The sequence below is a fragment of the Oncorhynchus mykiss genome, chromosome 23 (genome assembly GCF_013265735.2).
Source record: "Oncorhynchus mykiss isolate Arlee chromosome 23, USDA_OmykA_1.1, whole genome shotgun sequence".
NCBI lineage: Eukaryota > Metazoa > Chordata > Actinopteri > Salmoniformes > Salmonidae > Oncorhynchus > Oncorhynchus mykiss.
The window spans coordinates 27,764,474-27,777,338 of record NC_048587.1 but is presented as its reverse complement, the minus strand read 5'-3'; the positions used below and the strand labels follow the sequence as shown (position 1 = coordinate 27,777,338).

The 12,865-nt window shown below is 43.2% G+C and overlaps 1 protein-coding gene across 1 annotated transcript; it reads right to left on the bottom strand.

The window, feature by feature from the left end:
- Positions 1-8,278: 8,278 nt before the first annotated feature.
- Positions 8,279-11,521, bottom strand: LOC110502523 (muscarinic acetylcholine receptor M3-like). The gene has a single exon (XM_021580597.2). The coding sequence runs from the start codon at positions 11,507-11,509 to the stop codon at positions 9,632-9,634; it is 1,878 nt and encodes a 625-aa protein (XP_021436272.2). The 5' UTR covers positions 11,510-11,521; the 3' UTR covers positions 8,279-9,631.
- Between the last annotated feature and the right edge of the window lie 1,344 nt (positions 11,522-12,865).

Genomic DNA, 12,865 nt, shown 5'->3' with positions numbered 1-12,865 from the left:
GCCTCCCATCAAAAAGAGAGCTGGCCCAAGCAAGAACATGTCTGTCTACCAGAGAGAATGCCAAGTGTGTGCAAAGCTGTCATCAAGGCAAAGGGTGGGTGCTTTGAAGAATAAAAAATCTCAGATATATTTAGATTTAAAACTTTTTGGGTTAATACATGTTTCCATATGTTTTGATGTCTTCATTATTATTCTACAATGTGGAAAATAGTAAAAATAAAGAAAAATCCTTGTATGAATTAGGTGTATCCAAACGTTTTACTGATACTGTGTGTATATATACTGATAGAAGGTAAATGCCTTACACTAAGCTGTGTAAAGACACTGTCAGGGGTGAGCAAATAAATTGCAATTAAAGGGAAAGGCGTACCGCTAGATCTCGGCCTCGACAACATCCGGTGAAATTGCAGAGCGCAAAATTCAAAAATACAAATACATGATGAAACATTCATGAAAATACAAGTGTTATACATTGGTTAAAAGCTTAACTTCTTGTTAATCCATCCGCTTTGTCAGATTTCAAAAAGGCTTTATGGTGAAAGCATACCATGCGATTATCTGAGGACAGTGCCCCGCATACAAAAGCATTAAAAACATTTTCCAACCAAGCAGATGCATCACGAAAGTCAGAAATAGCGATAAAATAAATCACTTACCTTTGAAGATCTTCCTCTGTTTGCAATCCAAAGAGTCCCAGCTACATCATAAATGGTCGGTTTGTACGATGAAGTCCTTCTTTATATCCAAAAAAGTAAGTTGTGTTGGCGCGCTTAACTCAGTAATCCACCTGTTTCCCCTCGTTCAAAATGCATACAAATGAATCCCATAAATTACAAATAAACTTCTTCCAAACAAGTCAAAAATATTCCAAATCGCTCCTCAGGTACCCTAACATGCAGACCAGACCGGACACGCGAGCGTCGCAAAATACATTTAGAAATCCTTGTTATTCAATTATTGCACCCACACTGCTCGCGCGTGCCAACGAGGGTCTGCAACGCCAAGGGATAAAATATAACTAATGTCTATTTCTGACGCAGATCACGCTGCAAGTCCTTATACCCACGTGGGCGAATGAAAGACGAAATGTTTTGCTTGTAGTCATGGTAAAACAATGAAAGTTTAGATGCGATCACCATATAAATTAAATGATGAAAAAGCCTGGAAGGAAGAGAGATGAGTAGAAACGATTCGGTTGGCAATTTTATGTGTGGATTAATTGTCGGAGTAGAGGTCCTTGTTCATTTCAGGTTAAATAACAACTCAATGTTTATATCCCAGGACGAATTAGCTCGCAACAGCAAGCTAGCTAAATAGGACAAATTAATGTTAGCTAGCAGGTGCAAGCTAACTAGCTAAATTGCCATACATGTTTAATGCTTTTCGACCTGTCCCCATATGAATGTCATTGGTTCAGAGTTTGTTTTGATATTTTAACCTGCGTGTCGTGATCGCGTTTGGTGTGGGGGGGCAAAATAAATGTATACACGATAGTGCACGATGGCGCACGCACGCAGCTGGTTTGGGTTCCGTGTAATATGTAAATAAACAATAAAAGTTAAGACAGAGAATAGTATATTCATTACCGGAGATACAAATAAAAATAAAACTGTATTTTTTTGTGAAGAATCAACAACAAGTGGGACACAATCATGAAGTGGAACGACATTTATTGGATATTTCAAACTTTTTTAACAAATCAAAAACTGAAAAATTGGACGTGCAAAATTATTCAGCCCCCTTAAGTTAATACTTTGTAGCGCCACCTTTTGCTGCGATTACAGCTGTAAGTCGCTTGGGGTATGTCTCTATCAGTTTTGCACATCGAGAGACTGAAATTTTTTCCCATTCCTCCTTGCAAAACAGCTCGAGCTCAGTGAGGTTGGATGGAGAGCATTTGTGAACAGCAGTTTTCAGTTCTTTCCACAGATTCTCGATTGGATTCAGGTCTGGACTTTGACTTGGCCATTCTAACACCTGGATATGTTTATTTTTGAACCATTCCATTGTAGATTTTGCTTTATGTTTTGGATCATTGTCTTGTTGGAAGACAAATCTCCGTCCCAGTCTCAGGTCTTTTGCAGACTCCATCAGGTTTTCTTCCAGAATGGTCCTGTATTTGGCTCCATCCATCTTCCCATCAATTTTAACCATCTTCCCTGTCCCTGCTGAAGAAAAGCAGGCCCAAACCATGATGCTGCCACCACCATGTTTGACAGTGGGGATGGTGTGTTCAGCTGTGTTGCTTTTACGCCAAACATAACGTTTTGCATTGTTGCCAAAAAGTTCCATTTTGGTTTCATCTGACCAGAGCACCTTTTTCCACATGTTTGGTGTGTCTCCCAGGTGGCTTGTGGCAAACTTTAAACGACACTTTTTATGGATATCTTTAAGAAATGGCTTTCTTCTTGCCACTCTTCCATAAAGGCCAGATTTGTGCAATATACGACTGATTGTTGTCCTATGGACAGAGTCTCCCACCTCAGCTGTAGATCTCTGCAGTTCATCCAGAGTGATCATGGGCCTCTTGGCTGCATCTCTGATCAGTCTTCTCCTTGTATGAGCTGAAAGTTTAGAGGGACGGCCAGGTCTTGGTAGATTTGCAGTGGTCTGATACTCCTTCCATTTCAATATTATCGCTTGCACAGTGCTCCTTGGGATGTTTAAAGCTTGTGAAATCTTTTTGTATCCAAATCCGGCTTTAAACTTCTTCACAACAGTATCTCGGACCTGCCTGGTGTGTTCCTTGTTCTTCATGATGCTCTCTGCGCTTTTAACGGACCTCTGAGACTATCACAGTGCAGGTGCATTTATACGGAGACTTGATTACACACAGGTGGATTGTATTTATCATCATTAGTCATTTAGGTCAACATTGGATCATTCAGAGATCCTCACTGAACTTCTGGAGAGAGTTTGCTGCACTGAAAGTAAAGGGGATGAATAATTTTGCACGCCCAATTTTTCAGTTTTTGATTTGTTAAAAAAGTTTGAAATATCCAATAAATGTTGTTCCACTTCATGATTGTGTCCCACTTGTTGTTGATTCTTCACAAAAAAATACAGTTTTATATCTTTATGTTTGAAGCCTGAAATGTGGCAAAAGGTCGCAAAGTTCAAGTGGGCCGAATACTTTCGCAAGGCACTGTATATACACTGCTCAAAAAAATAAAGGGAACACTAAAATAACACATCCTAGATCTGAATGAATGAAATATTCTTAATAAATATTTTTTTCTTTACATAGTTGAATGTGCTGACAACAAAATCACACAAAATTATCAATGGAAATCAAATGTATCAACCCATGGAGGTCTGGATTTGGAGTCACACTCAAAATTAAAGTGGAAAACCACACTACAGGCTGATCCAACTTTGATGTAATGTCCTTAAAACAAGTCCAAATGAGGCTCAGTAGTGTGTGTGGCCTCCACGTGCCTGTATGACCTCCCTACAACGCCTGGGCATGCTCCTGATGAGGTGGCGGATGGTCTCCTGAGGGATCTCCTCCCAGACCTGGACTAAAGCATCCGCCAACTCCTGGACAGTCTGTGGTGCAACGTGGCTGGTGGATGGAGCGAGACATGATGTCCCAGATGTGGTCAATTGGATTCAGGTCTGGGGAACGGGCGGGACAGTCCATAGCATCAATGCCTTCCTCTTGCAGGAACTGCTGACACACTCCAGCCACATGAGGTCTAGCATTGTCTTGCATTAGGAGGAACCCAGGGCCAACCGCACCAGCATATGGTCTCACAAGGGGTCTGAGGATCTCATCGCGGTACCTAATGGCAGTCAGGCTACCTCTGGCGAGCACATGGAGGGCTGTGCGGCCCCCCAAAGAAATGCCACCCCACACCATGACTGACCCACCGCCAAACCGGTCATGCTGGAGGATGTTGCAGGCAGCAGGATGTTCTCCACGGCGTCTCCAGACTCTGTCACGTGCTCAGTTTGAACCTGCTTTCATCTGTGAAGAGCAGAGGGCGCCAGGGGCGAATTTACCAATCTTGGTGTTCTCTGGCAAATGCCAAACGTCCTGCACGGTGTTGGGCTGTAAGCACAACCTCCACCTGTGGACGTCGGGCACTCATACCACCCTCATGGAGTCTGTTTCTGACCGTTTGAGCAGACACATGCACATTTGTGGCCTGCTGGAGGTCATTTTGCAGGGCTCTGGCAGTGCTCCTCCTGCTCCTCCTTGCACAAATGCGGAGGTAGCGGTCCTGCTGCTGGGTTGTTGCCCTCCTACGGCCTCCTCCACGTCTCCTGATGTACTGGCCTGTCTCCTGGTAGCGCCTCCATGCTCTGGACACTACGCTGACAGACACAGCAAACCTTCATGCCACAGCTCGCATTGATGTGTCATCCTGGATGAGCTGCACTACTTGAGCCACTTGGGTGGGTTGTAGACGCCGTCTAATGCTACCACTAGAGTGAAAGCACCGCCCGTATTCAAAAGTGACCAAAACATCAGCCAGGAAGCATAGGAACTGAGAAGTGGTCTGTGGTCACCACCTGCAGAACCACTCCTTTATTGGGGGTGTCTTGCTAATTGCCTATAATTTCCACCTGTTGTCTATTCCATTTGCACAACAGCATGTGCAATTTATTGTCAATCAGTGTTGCTTCCTAAGTGGACAGTTTGATTTCACAGAAGTGTGATTGACTTGGAGTTATATTGTGTTGTTTAAGTGTTCCCTTTATTTTTTGAGCAGTGTATATTTATTTAGACTTTTGTTACTTTCTTTGCTTTTAGGCCCACGGAAAAGGGGTGGTAACTGAAATGCTCTAATATGCTAAAACAGAGATTCTTGTTCCCAAACAATTTGATCATCATCTGTACAAATTGTACTTTAGACCTACGGGACTGTACTGCACTGTCATCTTCTTCAATATTCTGTGATTTCAAATATCACTCAGACACTGGAGGAATACAATTTTATAAACATTCAAATAAATGTTTTTTTGGCCGGTAAACATGATACAGACCATCTTCTGTCAATAAAAATATTTGTGTTTATTGACATAACATGGATACGATTAGCATACTTGAAATGTAACAAAAAACAATTAAAGTAATATTTTGTTAGTCATTTTATCTAACTTCAGGTAGTTCACATCTCAAACATAAACACTTCCCTTGATCAGGAGTATAATAACACCGTAGCACGTGGTGTTGAAAGCAGCTGAAATATCCATTGGCAATTCAGACACTGAATAATTTCTCTTTCATCATTATCTGGCTTACATACCCCATTGGGTGACACTTTATAATAACGTTCCTGTCTGATCGTTATTAGAAAGTGTTTCCCCACATGGTAGCATTCTGTTATTCTACTCAATATCACATACTCAACATGCCTGTGGTACATATATGGTATTTGCTTTCACTATCCCTTTACAAACCTAAGTGTAATACATACACTTATACAGCAAAAATATTTCAAACAGTATTCATCACATTTAGGCCTGAACCACTGTGCATAACATAATAACAATACATTAAAATGTAACTATTACATTATTTTAGCACTGTGTGATATTAAAACATGTATAGAAATCACCATAAATCACACTGTTTGCACAGCCAAATAACTTTATGTACAATTGATAGAAATGTTCAATTTTGGAAATCACTGAAATGAAAAGCACCACTATTCAGCTCCATATGTCATATGTAGCAGGTCTAAGCTAGTCTATCCAGACTCTTTTGAGTTTTGTATCTGTTTTGTATCTGATTTCTGGCCAGAGGAGAGGAGCAAACTCCTCCGTTTGCTTAACCAATTGAAACTCTCCTACATATAGTGAATTTGGAAAGGGTTCAGACACTGACTTTTTCCACATTTTGGAGCTAGGGGGCACTATTGAAGCTAGGGGGCACTATTGAAGCTAGGAGGCACTATTTTTATGTTTAGAAAAATAACGTTCCCAAAGTAAACAACCTATTTCTCAGGACCAGATGCTAGAATATGCATATAATTGACAGCTTGGGATAGAAAACACTCTAAAGTTTCCAAACTGTAAAAATATTGTCTGTGAGTATAACAGAACTTATATTGCAGGCGAAAGCTTGAGAAAAATCCAATCAGAAAGTGACTCTTATTTTGCAACCCCTGTCTTTCTATGCATCCCTATTGCCCATTGAAAGGGATATCAACCAGATTCCTTTTTCTCTGGCTTCCCTAAGGTGTCAACAGCCTTTAGACATAGTTTCAGGCTTTTATTTTGAAGAATGAGCGTGAACAACCACATTGCGTAAGTGGACAAGTGGGGGCTTGTGCGCAAAAGAAAGAGGCGGCCATTGTTACTCTTAGTGAAAAGCCAACTGTCCCGGTTGATATATTATCGAATAGATATTTGAAAAACACCTTGAGGAATGATTATAAAAAAATTGGACATGTTTCTGTGTACATTATGGACATAATTTGGAATTTTTGTCTGCGTTGTCGTGACCGCTCTTTCCGGTGGATTCCTGGGCATAACGCACCAAACTAACAGAGGTATTTGGATATAAGAAATATCTTTATGGAACAAAAGGAACATTTGCTGTCTAACTGGGAGACTCGTGAGTGAAAACATCTGAAGGTCATCAAAGGTAAACGATTAATTTGATTGCTTTTCTGATTTTCGTGACCAAGTTACCTGATGCTAGGTGTACTTATTGTTTTGCGATAAACTTACACAAACGCTTGTATTGCTTTCGCTGTAAAGCATAATTTCAAAATCTGAGACGACAGGGTGATTAACATGAGGCTAAGCTGTGTTTCGCTATATTTCACTTGTGATTTCATGAATATGAATATTTTCTAGTAGTATTATTTGAATGTTGTGCTATGCTATTCAGCGTTGCTGATGACAAATATACCAGATCCGGGATGGGTGGTTCTAAGTTACAGCCTTATTCTATCTTTTTTTTTTATCATCAATCTACACACAATACCCCACAATGACAAAGCAAAAACAGGTTTTTAGACATTTTTGCAAAAGTATTACAAATGATTTACATAAGAATTCAGACCATTTGCTATGAGACTCGAAATTGAGCTCAGGTGCATCCTGTTTCCATTGATCATCCTTGAGATGTTTCTACAACTTGGAGTCCACCTGAGGTAAATTCAAATGATTGGACATGATTTGGAAAGGCACACACCTGTCTATATAAGATCCCACAGTTGACAGTGCATGTCAGAGCAAAAATCAAGCAATGAGCTTGAAGAATTTGTCTGTAGAGCTCAGAGACAGGATTATGTGGAGGCACATATCTGGGGAAGGGTACCCAAAAAAATCTGCGTCATTGAAGGTCCCCAAGAACACAGTGACCTACATAATTCTTAAATGGAAGAAGTTTGGAACCACCTAGACTCTTCCTAAAGCTGGATGCCCGGCCAAACTGAGCAATCCAGGGAGAAGGGCAATGTCAGGGAGGTGACCAAGAACCTGATGGTCACTCAAAGCGCTCCAGAGCTCCTCTGTGGAGATGGCAGAACCTTCCAGAGGGACAACGATCTCTGCAGCACTCCACCAATCAGGCATTTACGGTAGAGTGGTCAGACGGAAGCCCCTCCTCAGTAAAAGGCACATGACAGTTCGCTTGAAGTTTGCCAAAAAACACCTAAAGAAACAAGATTCTCTAGTCTGATGAAACCAATATTTAACACTTTGCCAAGTGTCACGACTGGAGAAAACCTGAAAACATCCCTATGGTGAATCATGGTGGTTACAACATCATCCTGTGGGTAGGTTTCTCAGCAGCTGGGACTGGGAGACTAGCTAGGATCGAGAGAAAGATGAACGGCGCAGAGTACAGCGAGATCCTTGATAAAAACCTGCTCCAGAGTGCTCAGGACCTCAGACTGGGGCGACGGTTCACCTTCCAACAGGACAACTACCCTAACCACACAGCCAAGACAACGCAGGAGTGGCTTCGGGACAAGTCTCTGAATGTATTTGAAATGTCCTAGCCAGAGCATCTCTGAACATCTCTAAGACCTGAAAATCACTGTGCAGCGACGCTCCCCATTCAACCTAACAGAGCTTGAGAGGATCTGCAGAGAAGAATGGGAGACTCCCCAAATACAGGTGTGCCAAGCTTGTAGCGTCATACCCAAGAAGACTCGAGGCTGTAATCCCTGTCAAAGGTGCTTCAACAAAGTACTGAGTAAAGGGATACTGAATACTTATGTAAATGTTATATTTACTCTTTTTAAAATACATTTGCAAAAATGTCTGAACCTGTTTTTGTCATTATGGGGAAAAAAAACAATTTGTTTTAGAATAAGTATGTAATGTAACAAAATGTGGAAAAAGTGAAGGGGTCTCAATACTTTCCGGATGCACTGTATGGCTACCATTTTTCGGTTTCCAGGTAACGGAGGAGAGGCGCACGGAGGAGTCAAGTAGAGTACAGACATTGACCCACCCAATCTCCCATTTATGGCCCCACAACAGCATTTCCCTGACGGAAGTAAACTGGAAGTTACTTGTGTATAATTCTATTCATCCAGCAGATGCTGCTGTGGCACTGCTAAATCCTCTAGGAGAAAGAGAGTGTTCATCTAGGGACCACAGACCAATATTTTAGGATTACATTCGGACAGCCAGTGAGAAGAAATGGAGAAACCTTTTCAAATATAATCTAATAAATCAAAACATTACAATTCATAGTGACTGATCTATTTAGTGTACAATAAATCTTTAAGTATCAAGGTAGAAATAGCAATATACCATTACTCTCAACGTAAACAACAATTGAATAAGTTGATTCACTTATTGTCTCTACCATGTAAACAACAACTCACATAGAACACGAGCAGCTCATTGAAGTGCCGTAGAATTGTCAAAATTCAAAACTTTTTTCAGACTGGCGCAGAATCTATAGAGGAAAAACTATAGACCAATGTATATACAAAAACAACCAAAAACTTTGAAAAACTGGTCGTCATAAATAGGACACTGTTTTGTTTTAAATCCTCTCGTCTTCTAAGACTCAAGAAAGCAATATCCAAGTGTAAGGCAATGTACAGACATCAGAGTAAAAAAAAAACCATATATAACAAATAAATCAAATTCAGTTAGCCAAAAGGGAGCTCAAAATCAATACAGTGCAGTCTATTGACACAAAATGTTTTGGCCTTTGCTTTATATACTATATTACAGTACAGATGCAGTTGACTTTGAAAATCCAAACTGCTCTGTACGTTACAGATCTGACTACCACAAAATGAATGGTAAGAAATGGAAAACCCCAAATCCATTAGAAATGTTACATCATATAATCTCCCTAGGTATCAATTGCACTTTGAATTGTCCGCCCAATGCATTTAAAGCCCTTGCTCTATTCGTTTTCACTGTCAGTCTTTTTAGCTGCACTTCTCTGCAATGATCAATCTAGAGGAACCTTTCACCACAGGAGCTCTCCTGAAGAAACAGAGGAATATGTCACTTGGGAGGTTGTGGCTACACAGAGAACATCAGCCATCACAGCAGCAACATGGCTGCCTCCTTGTGAATCTCTGTGCAGTTAAACACCACAGACAGAATCTTTAGGATGCCTCGTCTATCCACTGAGCTGTCAGATTCTAGACTCATCATCTTCATCACCCGATTCCCACTGGGTCTATATATCTCACTACGTTGAGTTTTTAGGAATTCTCCTGTGGAACACTACGGACTGCCGTGCCTGGAACTGTTGCTTCCGCCGCCGCTTGCGCTGGTCCCAGTGGCAGAGCAGTATCATCTTGAAGGTGGTACGGAAGGTCTTGTTGCACAGGGCATAGCACATGGGGTTGACGGTACTGTTGACGTAGCACAGCCAGTATCCCAGTGCCCACAGAGCCTCGGGGATGCAGCCATTACAGAAGGTGTTGACCAGCACCATGATGTTGTAGGGTGTCCATGTGATGATGAAGGCAAACAGAATGGCGCTGAGGGTCTGTGCCGCCTTCTTCTCCTTTACCAGAGACATGCGCTTGCGCTTGGTGATCTGTGTCCGTGCCCTGGAGGCAAATCTCTTGGCTAGAGCTGCCTCTCTGAAGGAGATTGGCATCGAGGGTGATTTGGTGGTTGTGGCAGGGGAGCCAGAGAGTGGCCCCACTCTGGTGGCCTGGATGGCAGGCATGGACTGGACTCTGGAGATCCGGGAGGAAAAGCGTTGTTGGTAGCTGTTGGTGTCTGTGTTGGCCCCATCAGGGGTGGTAGTAGTGGTGGTGGTGGTGATGGTAGAGAGGCTGCCCCGACTGCCCTCCTCCCCTCTCAGGGTGTCCTCTTCTGAGGCTATGTCCAGGTCCTCGCAGGAGGTGAGGTGGGAGTTGACGGCTGCCTTCATCCCTGGCAGGTTGAGCACTATGGAGAAGATGGTGTGGTCCTGGGGCATCATCCTTCTACCATTTCTCTCCTCATCCTCAGACGAGCCCGAGTGGTCCACTGACAGCCCGGCGTTGTTGTTGTTCCAGCTGTCGCTGCTGCTGTGGTCGGCATCCCCCTCTATGGGCCGGGCGCTGCCAGGCCTCCAGGAGCACATCATGGGCCAACAGTGGAAGCGTGCGGCCAGCGCCTGGCTGGGGCTCTTCTTCTGGGAAACTTGGCTTAGCTCATAGCTGCTGCAGCTCCTGGCGCTCCCAGTCTGGTGGTGGACGAAGTGAGCCCTTTCTCCACCCCTCCCTCGGCTCCCTGAGCCCTGCAGGCCCTCCAATTCCCGTGCGCGGTTCTGCGTCTCCCTGTAGATACGCCAGTAGAGCACACTCATAATAGTGACAGGCAAGTAAAAGGCAGCAATAGCCGTGCAGAATGTAATGATGGGCTCTGAGAGGAACTGGATGTAGCACTTATCAGGGGGCACTGTGCGCTCCCCCGCAAAGTACTGCCAGAATAGAATGGCTGGGGCCCACAGGACCAGGGACACGAACCAGGCCATGCCGATCATCAAGCCAGCCCGCCGTGTGGTCCGCTTGGCCCGGTAGGTGAGTGGCCGGGTGATGGAGAAGTAGCGGTCAAAGCTGATGACCAGCAGGTTCATGACTGATGCGTTACTGGCCACATAGTCAATAGCCAGCCACAGATCACAGGCCCAGTTGCCTAGCGCCCATTGGCCCATGATGATGTAGGTGGTGTAAAGGTTCATGGAGATGACCCCGATGATGAGGTCAGCCACGGCCAGGCTGAGCAGGAAGTAGTTGTTGACAGTCTTGAGCTGGCGGTTTACCTTGAAGGATACCACCACCAGGATGTTGCCGATTATGGTGACCAGGGACAGGAGGCCGGTGAAAAAGACAATGAGGACCACCTGCCACACTGTGTGACCCCCAAGAGGGTCATAGGTCAGAGAGGTCACTGTTTCGTTGTGCGACCCTGTAAAATTGAAGAGGCCACTGATGGAGTCATTGTCATCGGGGCTGGTTAGCTCTTGCCAGATGTCCTTGTGGAGAGCGTTGGTGTCTGGGTCGTCAATGCCCATTCCTGGGGAGCTGACGGTCAGGTACAGGCCAAGGTCTGTGCTGTTGGAGCTCATTATGACTTCCTGGCATATTCTGAGGAGAACACAGATAGAGATAGATTACTACACTGTATTGTGAGAGTCGCTCCAGTAGGTGATGCTAACAGCATATTTTTACTCAGTTTTTAAAATATTTTTTACGTTTACTGTGAGCAGTTAAGGTGTTTACAGTTTACCCACTTTTCTAGTCAAACTATCTTGTTTGTAAACAATTTGTATTCATAGGTTTTGCGTTTAACCTTTGCAGGTAAATGCATTGATACACACATTTTTCCCCAGTTAGACTATACAAGCAATAATCCATTTTGACACATTCATCTCGACAATTTTTTGTTGGAGGGTCCATTACAAAAACATATTCCTGTGATGACATCTTGCAAATTGCCAAGACAGCATCGCAGCACAACATGTCATCCTGTGATGCATCCGGAGCCTCAATCTGATTGTAAGGAGCATATTTAAAAACACAATTACACTAATGCTGTAAACAACACCAAGGCTTGGAAACGTCTCCTGTCAGACAACTGGTGTGACTTAGCATGCAGGTGGTGGCAATTATGTAAATTCAGCTCCTGTGTCTCAGTGAAATAAATCACAGTCCCATCCGACCTGAATTCATGGCCTGTCTGTTAATCTCACTGATAGGTTACAGAATAGAATGTTACTGGCTCTTGCCCAAGGACATTCATGGCCAGCGAGTTTTAGAAGAGATACCTATCCGGCCCAGACAGAATAATACAAGCACACACATACACGCATACATAATACAGGGAAATATAGAGAAACATTTCAATTCTATTTCAAGAGATATTAAAAGATAATTCGAATTTGACCTTCACATGCCTAATAAAAAAAGTATAATTATAATCAGAGTGAGGCAAGCAAACAGCCTCCAAACTAAAGTTTACTACAACAAACTTTATGATTGATGTAACTTTGGGAAAGAAATGAGCGGAGACAAGGAGGCTGAAGTGGAGAGACGAGGAGACGAGAGGCTAAAATTGCCTTACAATGCCAAGGACTGAATCTAAGTGAGAATGAAGTTATTAGCTAGCTAGAGCACTCTGCACTCCGTCACATTATGTGCTCACACTCTCACAACAATGTCTACATCTGGGTCTCTTGGGCAAACCAAGTACGGGCTTGAAGAGAGCAAAACGGATGGAGGGAGCATTCCCACTCCCAGCTCTTTGGCTCTGCCTCTGAATATCCATGTCTCTGTGTCTGAAAACACAGAGAGCTGTTTCTTTTCCCAAGAATGTTTGCTAATTGGATTCTACTGCTGTGATGGCCCACTGGATATCAAACCATTGAGGAAAGTTCTTCCTTTGGCAGGCAGACAACCTGATGGTGGAACTATAAATACTATTT

Bases quoted from the DNA above. Each gene is read 5' to 3' on its own strand.
- LOC110502523 (XM_021580597.2), bottom strand. From the start codon at position 11,509: ATGAGCTCCAACAGCACAGACCTTGGCCTGTACCTGACCGTCAGCTCC.